The 18,088-nt window shown below is 36.2% G+C and overlaps 2 protein-coding genes across 4 annotated transcripts; both read left to right on the top strand.

Moving 5' to 3' along the window:
• The first annotated feature begins 6,277 nt into the window (after positions 1-6,277).
• Positions 6,278-8,417, top strand: LOC107946489 (protein NUCLEAR FUSION DEFECTIVE 4). Its single transcript, XM_016880837.2, has 2 exons — positions 6,278-6,955; positions 7,090-8,417. Exons 1-2 carry the CDS (start codon positions 6,476-6,478, stop codon positions 8,200-8,202), a joined length of 1,593 nt encoding a protein of 530 aa, XP_016736326.2. The 5' UTR covers positions 6,278-6,475; the 3' UTR covers positions 8,203-8,417.
• Positions 8,418-9,722: 1,305 nt separating this feature from the next.
• LOC107946488 (DDT domain-containing protein DDR4) lies at positions 9,723-17,796 on the top strand. Of its 3 annotated transcripts, none has more exons than XM_041107056.1 (12): positions 9,723-10,597; positions 10,701-10,811; positions 12,580-12,666; positions 12,760-12,797; positions 12,875-12,956; positions 13,543-13,649; positions 13,810-13,966; positions 15,597-15,689; positions 15,793-15,916; positions 16,180-16,222; positions 16,339-16,521; positions 16,597-17,796. In XM_041107056.1, exons 1-12 carry the CDS (start codon positions 10,175-10,177, stop codon positions 17,327-17,329), a joined length of 2,181 nt encoding a protein of 726 aa, XP_040962990.1. In that variant the 5' UTR covers positions 9,723-10,174; the 3' UTR covers positions 17,330-17,796. The 3 variants fall into 3 exon arrangements, with proteins under 3 accessions (XP_040962990.1, XP_040962992.1, XP_040962991.1); XM_041107058.1 differs by having other exon boundaries at positions 10,458-10,597; positions 10,678-10,811; XM_041107057.1 differs by lacking the exons at positions 9,723-10,597; positions 10,701-10,811 and adding an exon at positions 12,440-12,464.
• Positions 17,797-18,088: the final 292 nt, after the last annotated feature.

The following is an 18,088-nucleotide window of genomic DNA, read 5'->3' as shown; positions in this document are numbered from 1 at the left end:
GACTAAACCGAGTACTCAAGAAATTTTTTAGGAAAACATAGAAAATTTTCAAAGTGCAAGGGACACACGCCTGTGTGGCCAAGAGGCATGCCCGTGTCTCAGGCCATGTGGGTATTCGAAATGAGAATACACGGCCGTGTCCCAGCCCGTGTTCAACCCCATGTAACTCACCGACTTGGGTCACAAGGCCAACCCACACGCCCGTGTGCCAGGCCGTGTACCCTTCGAAATGGGCTCACACGGCCGTGTGCCAAGCTATGTGCTAGGTCGTGTGAAAACTGGAGGGTATACTGACTTGTGCCACACGGCCAAGCCATACGTCCGTGTGCTAGGTCGTGTGAAGCTACTGACTTGATTTCTATAGAATTATCAAGGGACACACGACCGTGTCACCTGGCCGTGTGTCACACACGACTGAGACACACTCCCGTGTCTTTGCCCGTGTGGACAAAAATAGGCCATTTTCCAAGCCATATTTCTCACCCAAATAAGTACCAACCTTGACACCACAATATGCATACAACCTTAGCATAAATAGGCATTAAAAACCAACCAATATTAAGTTTATAACATGCAATATCCACACATACAACATGATATTTATAAGCACATCAATTAACCACTTTAAAACATGTCAAATATACTTCCAAAATATACCTAAATGGTCAAACTTATATACGAGACATTGTGCCTAACTTAGCATGCATACCACATTTCAATTTCAACCATTTGGTATCCCAAATACCAATTCACAAACAAGACATTCACATAGCAATTATACTACACATATCACAAGGTCATTTACACCTATTTACATATCAAACATATACCATTTTCAAGCCAACTCAAAATGGCTAAATACACAACAAAACATATAGGCTATAATTAGCCAAAATGACCTATACATAGCATTTAACCAAAATATATAAATCCAAAGTACCAAAATAAGCGTTTGATAGTGTGATGCGGTCTCCGGCAACTTTCAATCTAAACGAGCTTCTGAATCACTATAAAATACGGGAAAAATAAACAGAGTAAACAATTAAGCTTAGTAAGTTCATATAATATAGAATTAAACTTACCATTTAACCATAAATTTAGGTAAGTAACTCAAAGCATAACATAATTCAATTTGGCCAAAGCCTATCACAGAACCATTAGCCAAGTTAGCCATGTATTCATATAAAACTGAGAATCATGTCTGAATCCAACAATTATTAAATTCCATGTATATGTACCATCTATACCGTGTATCCGTATATCATATATAAACCATTTCCATGTAAATACCTATACTAGTTTGTATTGAACTTGTGTAATCTTGTAATAACAATATGCCCGTTAAACCACTTAGAATATTGTTAGATATGCGGGTAGTACACACAAGGTGTACTGAACTGTAATCCATCAATTCTTGTACATGTATGCTCATACAAGCGATAAACGGTAAGCTTCTCCGAGCTGAATAACGGTAAGCTCATACGAGTTGTAAATTGGTAAGCTCTCACGAGCTAAAATCAGTAAGGTCATACGAGCTATGGTGTGTTCGCAAAACATGTAGGACCACAACCAAATCGGTAACCCTAATGACATGTCATTTGTATCCTACAAATTCCTAAGGTTCAAGCGAGACTTGGTATTCTTCGTACATTGTCGGTTATGCGCTCGATAATTATACATTTAAACCATTCACGTACATATAATTAAATTAAATAATATAAATACATAATTTAATTACATGAACTTACCTCGAACTCGTATGACAGAAATACGATCGTTTAGTCCACGACTTTATCCTTTCCCTGATTTAATTTCGAATGTTGCTTTTCTTGATCTATATAATCAAATTTAACTCATTTAATCTTTAATCTATTCAATTCAATCCAAAATTCATATTTTGGAAAAATTACTATTTTGCCCCTGTACTTTTACTTCTTTACAATTTAGTCCCTAGGCTCGTAAAAATGAAATTTATGCAATTTTTCCACACCCAAGCCTAGTCGAATATCCTCTGTGCTCATAGAAGCCCATAAATTTTACAATTTTACATACTTAACACATACTTTTTCATATTTCTCAATTTAATCCCTATTTGACAATTTCATTAAAAATCACTTAACAAAAGTTGTTTAACTAACAACAAAGATTCATTTTCATCCATTAAACTTCAAAATCATATTATATTCATCAATGTAAAAACTCAAGCTATTCAATAGTTTTTCAAATTAGCCCCCTAGTTAGCTAGGTTAAGTTACAACGATCCCGAAAACATAAAAATCATTAAAAACGGATTGATTTTCACTTACATGCAAGAGATTTTCTAGCCAAAAGTTTCAAACTCTCCAAGCTCCCCTCTTGGCTGTAAAAATCGATTCATGCATGAATGGAGAAGATGACCATTTGTTGTATTCTATTTTTTATCATTAATTTACCTAATTACCATTTTACCCTTACCTAACTTTAAAAATTACTCAATTACCAAGCTATGCACATCCACTATCACATTTAATGGTCTAATTGCCATATAAGGACCTCCACTATAAATTTTCATAGCTATTTAACACCTTTAGCTAATAGAACACAACTTTCACATTTTATACGATTTAGTCATTTTCATCAAGTTGAACATGTAAACGTTAAAATTTCTTAACAAAATTTTTATACTATAATTATATCATGCTGTAGATATTAAAATAATATTAAAATAAATTTTTAACTTTGAATTTGTGGTCCCAAAACCACTATTCCGATTTCACTAAAAACGAGCTGTTACAATTGCTTTGTGGGAAGTCCTGCGAAAATTGGCTAGGCTCGTTGCAGATGTTTGCGTGGCTTTAACATTCTTTTGTAGTTGCAATTGGTGGAACATTTTCAAAAAATATATAGTGTTTCAATAGTTGTAAATAAAAAGTTATAAATAATCAAAAGTTATATCAATTGATTATTAACTAAGAGTTATCATTGTTGGGGATCAACCCAATTAAGCAATGAACAAGTAAAAATAGTGAAAGAAATTGAGAAATTGAACACACAAATTTAACGTGGAAAAACCCTTCAAAGAGGATAAAAAACCACGGGTAAAGATAATTTTACTATAATGACAAAAGAACAAAGAGTATAAAAGATGTAGATAAAAACTAAACCCTAAAAACCTGAAAACAAAGAACCCTCAAAACGTAAACATAAAATTCTCTAAATGTGTTATGAGTTCTAATATCTAATGAGTGTTTTTCTAAGGTTGTAAAAGAGCCTATTTATAGGCTAAATTTATAGGTCAAATAATAATAAAATAATCTAGACTAATCAGAGTTTGATTGAAACAAATAAATAGAGTTTAACTAGAAGATTATTTATCAAATTTGACTGAAATAGGAGTCATACTTAATAAATCTCCACCTTTACTTATATTTCAACAATGCCATCGTTGCCAAAGCTTGCTACGGGCCCATCTTGAACTATGCAGAGAATTAATTGAGTCGAATCTGTGCTTAAAAACTGAAAGACTTCTAGCCTTCGACTTGTACACCGCCAAATTAAAACTAACTCGAGTCTGATTTTCACGAACACAATGCCCTAAATTTTCAATACCTACATCCTAAAAAGAACCCCTCTTCAACAAAACGGTCATACATTTTCCCTCCTATGATCAAGTTGCCTCTGCTCCAAACGAGTTGACTTCGATTCCGTAATGGACGAGGGACATCAGATTTCACTGGTCATTGTAGAACCTTCCAGAATATAAAGACTGTCGATTCTTTTACCTTTTAACAAAATGAGAGCTCTACAAGATACTTTAATGCCGCTCGACTCAGTGTTGATTCTGCATCCTTTCAAGTTTAAAATACTCAATGAGATGTGATTCTTTCGTAAATCAGGTACATACCTAACATCTGAGAGTGTCCTAATCGTCTTGTCGTGCATCCTAATTTTAACAACACCAATACCAATTACCTTACTGGATGAATCGTTTCCTATGCACACAACTCCACCTTCAACCGAATTGTATGTAGAGAACCATTCTCTATTGGGACACATGTGGAAAGAACATCCTGAATCTAGGATCCACTTGGACGTAAGCTTAGAGTTATCAATCATTGGCACTAACAAAAAATCATCACCGTTTTCATCGGCCAAATTAGCACCAGCTACATCTTCCTCGTTACTTTCAGCAACTCTTTTATTTCGCAGTTTATAACAATCTGCTTTGACGTGACCTAACTTTTTACAATAGTGACACCTTTTGTCTCATTTCTTTGATGCTACCCAAATGGAAGCTTGCCTATCTACCTTGCTATCCAAACCAAACTCATTGTCGAGTTTGTCTTTACTCAACAAATGACCCTTCACATCTTCGAACGAGAGTTTGTCTCTACCATAAATCAGAGTCTCCTTAAAAGACTTGTATGAAGGGGGTAAAGAGCACAATAATAGCATAGCCTGATCTTCATCGTCAATCTGAACCCCAACGTTCTTTAAATCATTTAAAAGAGTAATGGATTGACTGATGCGATCTCTGAGAAGCTCACATTCGTTCATGCCAAACGTAAATAGAGGTTGTTTCAACACTAAACAGTTAGCCAAAGACTTAGTCATATAAAGAGTTTTTAACCTTTTCCATAATGCGGATAAGGTATTCTCCATCAATACCTACTGTAATACCATATTTGCAAGGCACAACTGGATTGTAGACAATGCCTTTTCATCAAGTTCTTCCAATTCCGTTTGATTTAGATTCTCAAGCTTTTTTCTCGATAACAACCTTTTTCAAGCCAGTTTGAACTAGAATTGCCATCATCCGAACTTGCCACAGATTGAAATTTGTCTCACCATCAAACTTCTCAATTTCAAACCTTGTTGCTGCCATCTCTAAACGGGTTGATCTATGAAAATTAAACTAGCTCTAATACCACTTGTTGGGGATCGACCTGATTAAGCAACGAACAAGTAAAAATAGTGAAAGAAATTGAGAAATTGAACACATAAATTTAACGTGAAAAAATCCCTCCAAAGAGGATAAAAAACCACGGGCAAATATAATTTTACTATAATGGCAAAAGAACGAAGAGTACAAAAGATGGAGATAAAAACTAAACCCCGAAAACTCGAAAACAAAGAACCCTCAAAATGTAAACACAAAATTCTCTAAATGTGTTATGAGTTCTAATCTCTAATGGATGATTTTTCTAAGGTTGTAAAAGAGCCTATTTGTAGGCTAAATTTATAGATCAAATAATAATAAAATAATCTAGACTAACCAAAGTTTGATTGAAACAAATAAACAGAGTTTAACTAGAAGATTATTTCTCAAATTTGACTGAAATAGGAGTCATACTTAATAATCATATTTGATAGTGGTTAATTATGTCACTTAAATTAAAAAATTATATCACTTTATTAATAATAATAAATCATGATTATTCAAGGATACATTTATTGAATAATTATGTTTATTGTTAAAATATGTGACTATCAATTTAGATAGTTGTGTTCCTATGAAAAAACATGAGACCTCCTATAAATAGGAGTGAACTTTCATTTGTATGACGCAAACAAAAAAAATAGAAACAAAGTTTCTTTTTATTCTCCTATCATATTTTATATTTCTAGATTGTTTTATAAAGAATTACTGAAAAAATTGATGTCCTTAGTATGCTCTGGTTAGTGGACTATCTCCGTCAGTGCAAAATGTAGACAATCATTAGATTTTATTGTATCCTCGAGGTTCATTTGTCAGTAACTTATTTACATACCATAATATTAGTGGAGTCGAATAGAACCTTAAAAAAATGAAATTTATACATGTCTTGAAGCTTTCATTAATTTATTATAAATTTATGTTTATTGTTAAAAATGAAATATATTTTAATTAACATACATGATCATGTCATCTCGTGTAAAATAGTTTATAATACTATTCAAATTTTAATATTTTTTCCACAAAATTTATTCATGTAATACATTCAAAATATTATAAATATATTATATAAATTAGTAAACGTGTGGTTCTCACCAATAAAAATATTAATTAATTATATTATCAATATAATTTTAATTTCACCTTTTTTTTAATTTTTAAGTTAAATTTAATAAATACTTAAATTAAATTAATTAAAAAAATTTCAAATCAAATTAAAATAAATTACATATTAACTCAAAATTTCTGGACATAATTCAATGGTATTGACGTGTTAAGGGTACCAAGATGTTTTTTGAGGTGGCACGGCTGAAGCACAATCTACTTACAAATATTGCAAAGAGACAACATATCAGATAGAACACTAAGAGTCTAGGGTGAATTTGGATAGAAGATTAAGTGCTATACCTATAACTTATTTTTTATCTTATGCTATAATATCGCTAGAGTATATTTAACCATCACCAGTAGTTAAAGGTACCGCCCATCCAACACAAGAGCAGATAAGAGTGACGGATGATTGATTACTCAATCATAAAAATCGATCAAAGTTAGCAGCCGATGGAGAGGCTGAATCTGAAACACAAGCTCGGCGATAAATGGATTTCAACCCTAGCCAGCATATGGATCCAGTGCACCAGCGGTTCACTCTACACCTTCTCCATCTATTCCCCAATTCTCAAATCCACCCAACGCTATGATCAGTCAACCCTCGACACGGTTTCCGTCTTCAAAGACATCGGTGCCAACTGCGGCGTCCTTTCCGGTTTCCTCTACACTTTCGCCACTCCATCTAACCGCCGCAACGCTTATTTTGGTGGACCCTGCTTGGTCCTCGCGGCTGGTGCTATCCAATGCTTTATGGGCTACTTCCTCATCTGGGCTTCCGTGGTTGGATTGATCCCTCGCCCTCCGGTTGTAGGGATGTGCTTCTTCGTGCTTTTGGCAGCGCATGCTCAGACTTTCTTTAATACTGCTAACGTGGTCACTGCTGTGCGGAACTTCCCTGATTATAGTGGCACTGCTGTTGGTATTATGAAGGTATGATTCTGGCTTTGGTTCTCGGATGCTGTTAAATCTTGAAAATTTCAATTTGGGTCTTGGATAACTCTGATGTTCTTTCTTATTTATTACGCTTTTCAATGTTGCACTTCTTATCTTCCCCCTTTTGATAGGGGTTTGTGGGTCTGAGTGGAGCAATATTGATTCAATTTTATGAGACTATATTCCACAACAAACCCACTTCGTATTTGCTGATCCTGGCACTGTTGCCTACCATCAATTCTTTGCTGCTTATGTGGTTTGTGAGAATTTATGACACAAAAGAGCAAGAGGAGAAGAAGCTTCTCAATGCCATTTCATGTGTTGCTCTGCTACTTGCAGCTTATCTTATGGCTGTAATAATAGTGGACCACCTCTTTACTTTCCAATTGCTTGTACGGATCGCTACTTTTGTGGTGCTTCTACTGTTACTTTCATCGCCACTGTGCATTGTGCCGAGCCTGAGAGCAAGGGAAAAAGATTCTTCCGTGATTCATCAGAGTTTGATTTCTGAGGGGCAAAGGTTTGATCAAGAAATGGAGGTTCATGATACGAGGGACTCACTGGAGGAAGACAACCTTAATCTTTTACAAGCCATGGCCAGTGTGTACTTCTGGATTTTGTTCTTTGCCATGGCATGTGGCATGGGGTCGGGGCTTGCCACGGTGAATAACCTTGGCCAAATAGGAGAATCTCTTGGTTACTCCAACTTTGAGAACAACACTTTGGTTTCCTTGTGGAGCATCTGGAATTTTCTAGGCCGGTTCGGGGCTGGATATGTATCGGATCATTTCCTGTATGTTAAAGGATGGGCAAGGCCATTGTTCATGGTGCTAACCCTGTCAAGCATGAGTGTTGGTCATGCTGTGATCGCATCTGGTATGCCTGGTGCCCTTTATGCTGGTTCGATACTGGTGGGTGTTTGTTATGGGTCGCAGTGGTCTCTGATGCCCACGATTGCTTCAGAAATATTCGGGGTGAAACATATGGGAACCATATTCAATGCCATCACGATAGCCAGTCCAGTTGGATCGTATATTTTCTCGGTGAGAGTGGTTGGGTTTATTTATGATAAGGAGGCGTGGGGATCAGGTTGCAGTGGAACTCATTGCTTTATGTTATCGTTCCTTATTATGGCATCTGCCACCTTATTGGGTTCTCTTGCCGCTTTAGCCTTGTTTTTCCATACCAAAAACTTTTATAATCAGGTTATACTCAGAAGGCTGCTACATTCCTTGAGGGAGTAATTCACCTTAACATAAGAACCCTCTGGTTGAATGTTTTTGGATTGCTCTTCAATTAATTTAATGCCCCTACATAACATGAGTGCAGTGAAGAAGGGACATTGAAACCACTGTTTAATCCATGGCCCCAACTTGTAAGTTTTTAGAAAAAAATTCATGCTAATCCTTTTCAAAGTTTGCCATATCTAGTTATAAAGGATTGATGGTGGAAATTTGAATTTTGAGGCCTAGCTTTTGCTTAAAATTTATGCTTCACCCTAAATGGTGTTAAACTGTCTTAATCCACAAATTGAATTTAACTCAACTTGTATAACATTCTATAATTGGAGTTCAAAGTAAGAAAAAAAGAGAGAGGCTTTTGAGCCTCCCAAGCTTTGTAGTCAAACCTTTCCTTTCCTTATTGATATGGGGCTTCATCATCTTTACCTACTCAGTTCCTATGCATTTGATGCGACTCGTATTATCCACCTAGTCTTGTGATGCTTCTTTATAAACAAGACAAGCACTCAATCTATTAAGTGAAGAAATTGAATTCGAATTCAATTTCAAGTAATTTTATCTCCCACCTTTAATATTATATATATAACTTTACTAGAGTAGTTTGTATTGTATGCTTCAAGTTTATTCTTTAATGTCATTATTTATTTTTTAATTATTAAAAATTTGCAATTAAACCACAAGTCAACCACAAATGAGTTTAAAGTTAAACCTAAAATTGAGTTAATCATTTATTAGGTAATAAGTAATGATTATTTGAGCTCAAACCATTGATGGAATTGAGTTTCAACTTCAAATTTAATTTCAAACTTGAATTTTAAGTTGAATTTGAGTTTTTTTATAATATAGGATTACTTTGGTGCAACCTATCTAATCTATTCAATTGAAGCACTGTTATGGGTAACAAATCTTCAATCTCAACCGTTAAGTGCTACGTGAAACAAATACTTTATATTGCAAACCAAGTTAGAGGCCATTGTCGATAAAAGTTGCCATCCGACTTTACATAATATATATAATCAATGTAATAATGTGAGTTTAACCATTATATTTTATTTTTGAGGTTTTTTTTATATTTAAAATCTGAAATCGTTAATTTGTTGAAATAATAAATTCATCGTTAGTCGAGGGTGGTGATAGGAGTAGTGAGTCTTTGATTATAGTTGGGACGCCAAGAGGTATGTGCATAATGATTGTGGTTTCAATGTAAATGTGAAGGCTTGATTTTTTAAATTTTGGTTTTATAATTTTTTAAAATAAGGAAAATGATTTGATGCAATAAATCAAAGGTTTGCTTTTATAATTTAAAGAAACAAATGAATTAGGATAGTTTAAATTTATTATTATTTCAATTTTAAAAGTTACCATAAAGAGTTTTTGAGAAAAATGAGACAAAGGTATGATATAAGGTAGGGGTGGTTTTGTTATTGTTGATTATAACTGTTGGAATTAATAATAATAATAATAATAAATATATATTTAAATTAAAAGTACGTAATATTAAACTGAATTTTTTGTTTTAACTTCAGGTGGGTGGGTAAATAATGTAAATACAAATTTCTCTAAGGTTAATAAACCCGAAACAGAAGATCCAAGCAAAGACCCAGGCTTTTGTTCATCCCCAAATTTCTCCATCCTCGCTTTCTATTTCTCCATCCGTTTCTCCTTCCAACCAAACAGAAACTCCCCTGATTTATTTGTTTATTTAAAACAAAATGGAAAATACAAGTGAATGGAAGGATGGTTGGGATCTAGGGTTCTCCTTTCTTCTTCACTCCTCTTAACCCAAGCAAGCCTCCTCTCAATAAAATCACCCTAATTCTATTTCTTTTCTTTTTTCACTCTTTTTTTTTATATTAAATAAACAACAATAAACTAATTTCCCCTTTTCTCGCTTTCTTCAAAATGGAAATCTCCTACACTTAATCCCACCGTAACTACCCTAAAACCCTCGTTCCGATCTCACCCTTTCCCCACCATGTCCCTCGATTCTTCCCCTTCCCTTCCGATCCCTTCCGACCCACCTCAAAACGATACCCTTCCTCCCCAAAACGACACTCCTTCTACCCAAACCCCCGACGCAACCCCGATCCCACCCTTGACCAGGAGCAATCGTCCCTCCCGCGCTTGTACAATCCGAGCTTCCCAGAGGCTCTACGCCCAGCAACAGCAAGCCGCCATCGAGCGGCGGCAGAAACAGGCCAAGAAGGACCAGCAGCACAACCACCACCAGCCCAAGCAACTCAAGGACGACAGTGATGGTTCTTCGTCGCCGCAGCAGCAATGTGGCGGTAATAGCAAGATCGTTACACCGTTAGTGGCTCCGCCCGAGCCATCGCAGTTGCCTAGGTGGACCATTCGGTCTATGTGGGAGTTAGCTTCCGTACTTAATTTTTTGCATGTAAGTTTCCAATTTGTTGTCTTGTTTTGTTCTGTTCTGTTTCTATTCATTCATTATGTGGCTTTGCTTTTTGTTGGGAGCTTACGGGCTTTGAGCGTAATAGGTTTTCAGGCCGCTTTTGAATATAGCTGTGGAGTTCTCAGCGGAGGAGTTTGAGACAGCGTTGATTACTCCTAATTATACTTTGGCAGATATTCATATTCCTTTGTTGAAGGTTTCTTCTTTTTCTCTTCATCTATTCAAAAGTATGATTTTATTGTTGGGTGCTTTAAAACGTACCCTTTTCCGTAGAGGTTTTTCTCTCTCATGCTTCTTGGTATTACTTTAGTTCTTATTGAGCCAATTTGGTCTTTGTAGAGACTAGAGTCCGACTTTTCTCTTAGGCGATTCTTTATTAGTTTGAGTGCCATTTAAGTGTATAGATTAGTGCTAAGTGTTTCTGAACATGGAAGAGTAATAGGTGGATAGTTATGTGTTTCAGAACATGGTAGAGTAATAGGTGGATAGTTATGGAATCTACTTCTTGAAATATGGCTTTCTTCAGCTAAGAACTTTATTTATTTATGAAGCTATTGGCATGCAAGTCTTTTCATGGGATGCAGTTATAGGAGCTATTTTACTTTATACTCAAGGATCTGTTTTACTTTTATATTCAAATGCTAGGATTGGGCTCTCTTTGGGTGCCATAGGTGGTGTTGAGCCCCAGGAAATGGTTGAATAAAACATGAATAGACATTTTTCTTCTTTAGGCTGGTCTTCCTCTTCTCAGTTCTCCGATGTGTTATATCAGATCAATGAAGTTAAAAAGAACATGGACACAGTTATATGGATAAGTTGTCTTCTTTGGAATATTCATTATTCAGGATATAAGTTCTCACATGATAACATTTGATTTTTCGTCAAAAAAGGATGAACTCTGTGTTATTGGTTGAAATCCCAGAACATGAACTCTGTCTTTTTCTAGATCCTGGAGTATGTTATTTGCTTAGAGTAGTATATGTCTTGGCTTACAAAGACCTAGGGTATGAAGAAAGATTCGTTAAGCCAGCTTATCTGGATTGGGTTTTTTGACATGAGAAAGTTGGATGAAGTATGGTGAAACATCAACAAAGAGAAGTGACGTCATGTTACCAATGGTTCTATTCAGCATTGTCTTTTTTGTGGATTTATGGCTTGATGACACTTTGGAAGCTTATGAATGAGGTGACACTCTAATGGAAGGAAACATGGTGAAATGTGTCATTGCTTTGAATGATGATACCTGGAGTCAGTAAGTGGGTGGGAAGGAGCTTCACTGGGTTTTATGTTCTTCAAAGGTTAGCCGTAGCTAAACACTGATTAACTGAAGACTTTTCTGGAAAGGAATGCAGGTGGCCTCATGTATGAAAATTAAAAGCCTTAAGTGACATGAAGTAGGTGCTTGATGGGAACTACTGCTGGTAACTGAATTAAAATTGCCAGTGATATGATTCTAAATCCTAAATTGTGTTCATCTTTGAGTTGCATGGAAATTGTTTATAAGTTGTGGTAAGTTGTATGAATTATTGGACTCTCATAACATGTAGTCTGATTGTATGGATCCAAACATATTTTGTAGTTCCTGACTTCCAGCTGCCTTGTTTTGGTTGCCTGTAGCCATTGTGTCTTCCATCTGTATAAGACAGTTTTTGGGGCAAAATGTGCATCAGAAATTTGTTTGTAGTTTGTGCAGTTGAGTTGTTAAAAGGAGATACTTTGCCCAATGAGTGACTGTGAACCTAAAGCATTGTGGCTCTTTACATTTGTCTGTGATTAGGGAAAGGAGTTCTAGGTTGGTACTTATAATTACCAATGGACTTGTTGGCCAAGTAATATGTAATTAATGTGGGTAAGACTATTTCTACTGGATTTGTTAACTTAAATGGCTTGCCTGAAAACAAATACATTAAAAATATTTTTATCTGGAGCTGCAATGAGTTATCAATATCCTTTCTCCATTTCAGGCAATCCCTCCAATTACTCGGATGCCCCTTACACGTGATACCTGGGTTACTGTTCTTTGCAGAAAATTAAGAGACTGGTGGCATTGGGTAACTTGTCATCTCTAGTCCTTTATTCATGTTTAATAATATGTGGCATGCATGCTTACTTATATATACACACATTGTTTTGGATTTTTGCAGGTTGCTGATGGGGATCTTCCCATTGTTGCTTCACATGGGTGAGTTGCTATGTACTTTTGAAATATTCTTTAACATATAATGCTGTTAGTGTTTCTAATGAATGCTAATTTGTTAGGACGGAGATTGAATTATACAAGTCGCTTGATCCTGGAGTTCGTGTTGTGATCCTGAAAGCACTGTGTGACATTCGTGTTGAGGTATGATCATCATCAATAAATTGTCTTTCTAATCCCATTTGTAAATGCTTGATGCTTCTCTTATCTTGATTAGGACTTTGATTTCTATTAGTAATATATTATAAGTTTGAGGGCAGCATCAAGTCTATACATGTAATGTTGGGGACACAAAAATCTAAATTCGCTATTATCACAAATAAGTCCCGAGTGGCTGAATTCCTTAGCCCAGGTTTGGATGGTTGGACACCACCTGTGGCACAGTTGGATTTTATCGAATATTGATGCGGTAACATACTGGTCTGTATGGCTTTTGCTGTATGTGTCTAGAGTTGTTATCATGAAGTTGAAGGCTTCCTTCTCTTTTAGTTCCTCATTTTGTTGAAGGAATTTTGATATCAACCTAAGTAGTAACTCCTTGACAATGACTTTCAGATCCAAATGTCTGATTTGATCTTCTATGTTATTTAAAATGCTTCTTATAGTTAAGTTGTACAGCCTTTTCTGAATGGTTCATTACTTGGAGGGATTGCTTTTTTTTTTTTCCAATTCTGTGTGATCATATCTTTGGAGCTTACTGAGAGATGAAATATCTGTTGTCCTTTTGCAGCAAGATGACATTCGAAGCTACATTGACAACTCACTTAAACATGGTGTTCAACTTTCAGCCTTTCGTAAAGAACGTATCGGAGGCGATTCTCAGGGAATTAATTACTGGTAATGTCTTGGGCTTATCAAAAAGCTTCTATCTGTTACCCCTTTGTAGCTTGTTTGGTTTGAGTGTTGCACTTGTAGACTACTTATGGCAGTTTTTTGTTGTGAATATTTCTCTGCTGGCATTGTTGTGTAAGCAATTTTTTTTCTGTTGTTTGCACAGGTATGAAGATGATGCTGTTGTTGGTCATCGCTTATACCGTGAAATAAGGAAAGTTGAGTTGAAGAAAGCAAAGATGAAAGGTTCCCATGTTCTTAACAGTGCAACATATCTGTGGGAAACAGTTGCAACAAATTTCGAAGAATTTCAAGATATTTCTGTAAGTTGTGTGTGTATTTTATATAAGTCCTTTTATGTGTTTGTGGGTTTATTAGGCTGTTCATAATGCATCACTACATTGAAACTTATAGAGCTTTCTTTTGAGCAGTCTTTATTGAGTTTGCATGGTTCATTATATCTGATGCTTCTTGAAAGTTACCAGTATGATGAACATTCTGATGGGGTTTTCAAATAGAAAAAATGGCCATATAGATTCATGCACTGGAATGTCTATTTGCAAGGGGAACTTGGCTTAAGCATTGATGTTAGACCATATTGTTTCTCTCTCTCTCTCTCTTTCCCTCCACGCGGCTCAAAAATCCAAGCTGAGGATGGTACATGTCTTTGTAGCAAACAAAACCTTCATAGTAGGCAGGTGCCCTCTGTGAAAAACCCTAAAGTTGCTCATTTAAGGTAGGTGCAACCAGATCATCACCCTCTATAACAATGCATGCTAACCCTATCATCTAGCAAAATCCAAACTTTTCAATACAGTGGCAATTCCATGTAAGTTGTTCATTTAAGGTAGGTACGGTCAAAATATCACCCTACGCAACGGTGCATGCTAACTCTATAATCTAGCAAAACTCAAGCTTTTCAATACAACAGCAACCTCATTGAGTTGGGTCTCTGGGGTACTGATTTTTGGGACTAACTTTGCAATGGAAATTTGTGGAAGAAATGGATAAGGAAATTTCCACTGACATTGACAAAGGATTTTGAAGTAAATAGCTATGTTATTGAAGTTTTATTCTACTAACTTTGAAGTGGTTTGAGATCCACTGGAAGAAATAGTCATTAGAGAAGGATAATGGTTTAAACTATAGCATTAACAATATAGAGTAGGGCACTGGGTGTTCAGTTGATATTATGGGCTTCATAAGAGTACTCTGTTGTTCTGCTTACTTCCGAAGTTAGATATAAGGTAGGAAGCAGCCCACATTCATTTTACTGAATGCTGTTTTCAGACATGTTTTCTGTGACTCCTTGTTATCCAATCATCTCTTGTTGCTTTATTTTAAGGCCATAACAAGCATAATGATAATAGTATTCTGCTCTACAATAAATCCAAGTTGATGTTTACATAACTACCTTGTGGTCCTTGCCTACTTGTACAAAATTTCTGAGGAGTTTTCGTTCGTAAGTTATGTACTAGGCTAGGTTATTGTTGGGGTATATGTTCTATAATTATAGATGCCATTATCAGCTTTGATCCATGCATGTCATTGGCACCGAAGTTCCCTGAGCTTTACCTTTGCTTTTCTTTGTGGAGTGGCACGGGGATCATAACAGAGACAATTCTGATTGAGACGAAAACTTTCTTTTTCTGAGTCACTTGCGTTGCCTATATCTTTCTCAAGACCTCTAAGCAATAATGTTAAATTGTTGTCATTGAAAAAAAAAATCTTTAGTGGCATATTGGACGTAATCTTATCTATTATGACATGGTCATACAATTAAATTTTGTCATACAGAAGTTCGGATGACAAAGATGTTCCGTCCAGTTCTACTGTTGAAGAACAGACTGAGTTTTGTGTCAATCATCTGTTTTTATTTGCTAGAAATGCAAAGCTTCTATAGCGTTTATTTGGTCCTTTTATTGATATTATCTGTTTCATGTGCTTCCGCAGGAGAAACTTTTTGCTAGTAAAAATAGAACAGAAGCTTCACTAGGGAAGAAGTTAAAGAACGACATGCTTCCTGAGATTGAAAAGGAACACAAGGTACATAAAAAGTAGCTTATTATCATTTGAGCAGCATCGCAAAACTGTTATCCTTCTCTTGAGGTAAAAATTGTTTCTTAATCCAATTCTTCCTTTTGCCCAGAGGAAGGAGAGGTTACTGAAAAAACAACATAGGCAAGCTCTTCTTCTTGATAACTTCTTGGCTGTTGATGGGCTTGGTCCAGGACGCTCCCTTCGTGACAGAAAACCTGTGACTTACACATTTGGTAAGGAACTTTACTGTCCAACATGCCTTTCAATTTTTAACTGGATTTTTGTCATTTAGTAACCGGAGATTCAAGTTTTCCGGTGGTTTTTTTTTGGTTCCTAGCCATAAATACTGACAGTATTAAACTGACTTATCTGGGCTTGTTAGTGTTCAGATTCTGGGTAAATGCGTTTATCTGAATTGATATAATTTCTTATAATTGTGCGTTTAGATTTTGATAAATGCTTTTCTAAGCTGACATAGTTTCTTATAATCTTGCAGATGATTATGATCGGTCAATAAATGAGGCTATTAAGATTACCAAGTATGTAATATATAACGTAGACATATTCCTGAATACATTGATATGATTTCCTTGCAATGATCTGGACTTGTTTCTTCTGTCTTGTATGTGGTTTCTCACTGTTGACCATGTGTCAGGCGGAAAGCACCATCACCGGATCCTCTCAATGGAAGAGATGTTGCCAAATCTGAACCTTCTGTGAACGGAAAATTGAGCGGTCCTTCACATGGCTCTGAACAGGACAGTTACAATCTACCGTCCCCCAAATCTCCTGAATATGATGATTTTGATGACAATAAATCTGGGGAATTGGATCGTAGGTATGATACTTTATTCTTGAATGTCTCCTATTGATGCTGTAAAGTTTCATCTAATTTTTGTATGATCCTTTGTAGCAATCGACGGAGGCAGAGACCTCAACGATATTCAGCGAAGGAATTCGTTGAAGCTGTTTCGGATAATGAGGCTGACTTTGACAGTGATGATGATATAGTTGGAGAAGCAGTATATGATGAGGAATACCTAAGAAAAAGAAAACAGAGAAGGCAATCCAGCAGCTCAGAAGGAGACGAGGAGTACCGTTGGGACGAAGAAAATGCTGAAGATGAGGAGGAGGAAGAAGAGGATTCATTAAGTATCAGTGAGGACAGTGATGAGGCCCCAAAAGTCAAGAAGTTGCCAGGCCGTACTCGGAGGGAAACTAAGCTAAGGTCAGTGGATGAGCTTCAATCAGGTCTAAGGCGTAGTAAAAGAGCCACCAGAAATCGTATTAATTATAGACAGTATGAGCTGTCGGAATCTGAAACAGAGTCAAAACCTGAAAAGTCGAATCCATCAGATGAACACTCGGATGCAAGTGAGAAAGAGGAGTTTTCAGAAGGAAGTCAAGATTCCAATGGCAGTGATGATGAGCAGGAAATGAAAGTTAATCCAACTATGGAAGGTAACTCTGATCCAGTAGAGAAAGAGCAAAGCCAGGCACCTGAGCAATCTAGTGGCAGTGGGCAAGATGAAGCAGATGGTGCACAAAAGCGACGCTTCCTTGACCTAAATGAGCTTGCTCCAGGTTCTGGTTGCGACGATGGTCCAAATACAATAATGAAAGATGAGGATAGAAATGATTTCTAGAGGTGGTGTGGTGGGGAGCAAATGTTGTAATTTTCTCCTGGGGGAAGCGAATTGTATGATAGTAAAATTTATAAATTTTGCGAAAAGCCTATCGAGGAAATTATGTTGGGGCGTTCCTCTGAGGCTTCTTCACTCCACCTGGATGCATATCCCTTGAGGGCTTGCAGCAGGGAAGCAACACGCTGAGAGTGAGTGAGTGAATGAGAAAGAGATGTGTAGATTAGGTAGTCATATTTTAGCATTTGTCTACATTGAAGAAGAAAAAACCTACGGCAGTGTGGGCGACGGGGGTTCAGGAGATTTTAGCTTTATCCACTTGATGTACAATAACCCTTGACAAATATTTGTAACTGAGAGAAAAAAAATGGTTTTAGATGGGATGGTCTAGCCCTGTAGTGTGATTGGTTTTAGTATCCTTTACTATTATTATTATTATCATCATCCTAATGGAACCATCTTTCGTCTTTTCTTCTTTTTTTTCTTATTATTGTAACGGAACCATCCTCTGACAAAGTTATTTAGAGTTTCCTCCTTCAAATTCCCTGTTTTGTTGTTTTCTTAATAACTTTCCAGCCTCAAATTGGAATGATGTTTGGAGGAGCTAAGGTAGATCATTGTACCTGCGTCCGTTTGAAAGGTTTTCAAAAAATGAGCGTGGGCTGGGAAGTTTGAAAAATGAGTCAACATTTAAGTCTCTTCAATGTATTTTTTAAGTTTGTAATATGTTTTATTATATTTTTTTATAGTAATATATAATAG

This window comes from Gossypium hirsutum, chromosome D12 (assembly GCF_007990345.1).
Source record: "Gossypium hirsutum isolate 1008001.06 chromosome D12, Gossypium_hirsutum_v2.1, whole genome shotgun sequence".
Taxonomy (NCBI): Eukaryota; Viridiplantae; Streptophyta; class Magnoliopsida; order Malvales; family Malvaceae; genus Gossypium; species Gossypium hirsutum.
This window is presented reverse-complemented; position numbering and strand designations above follow the sequence as displayed.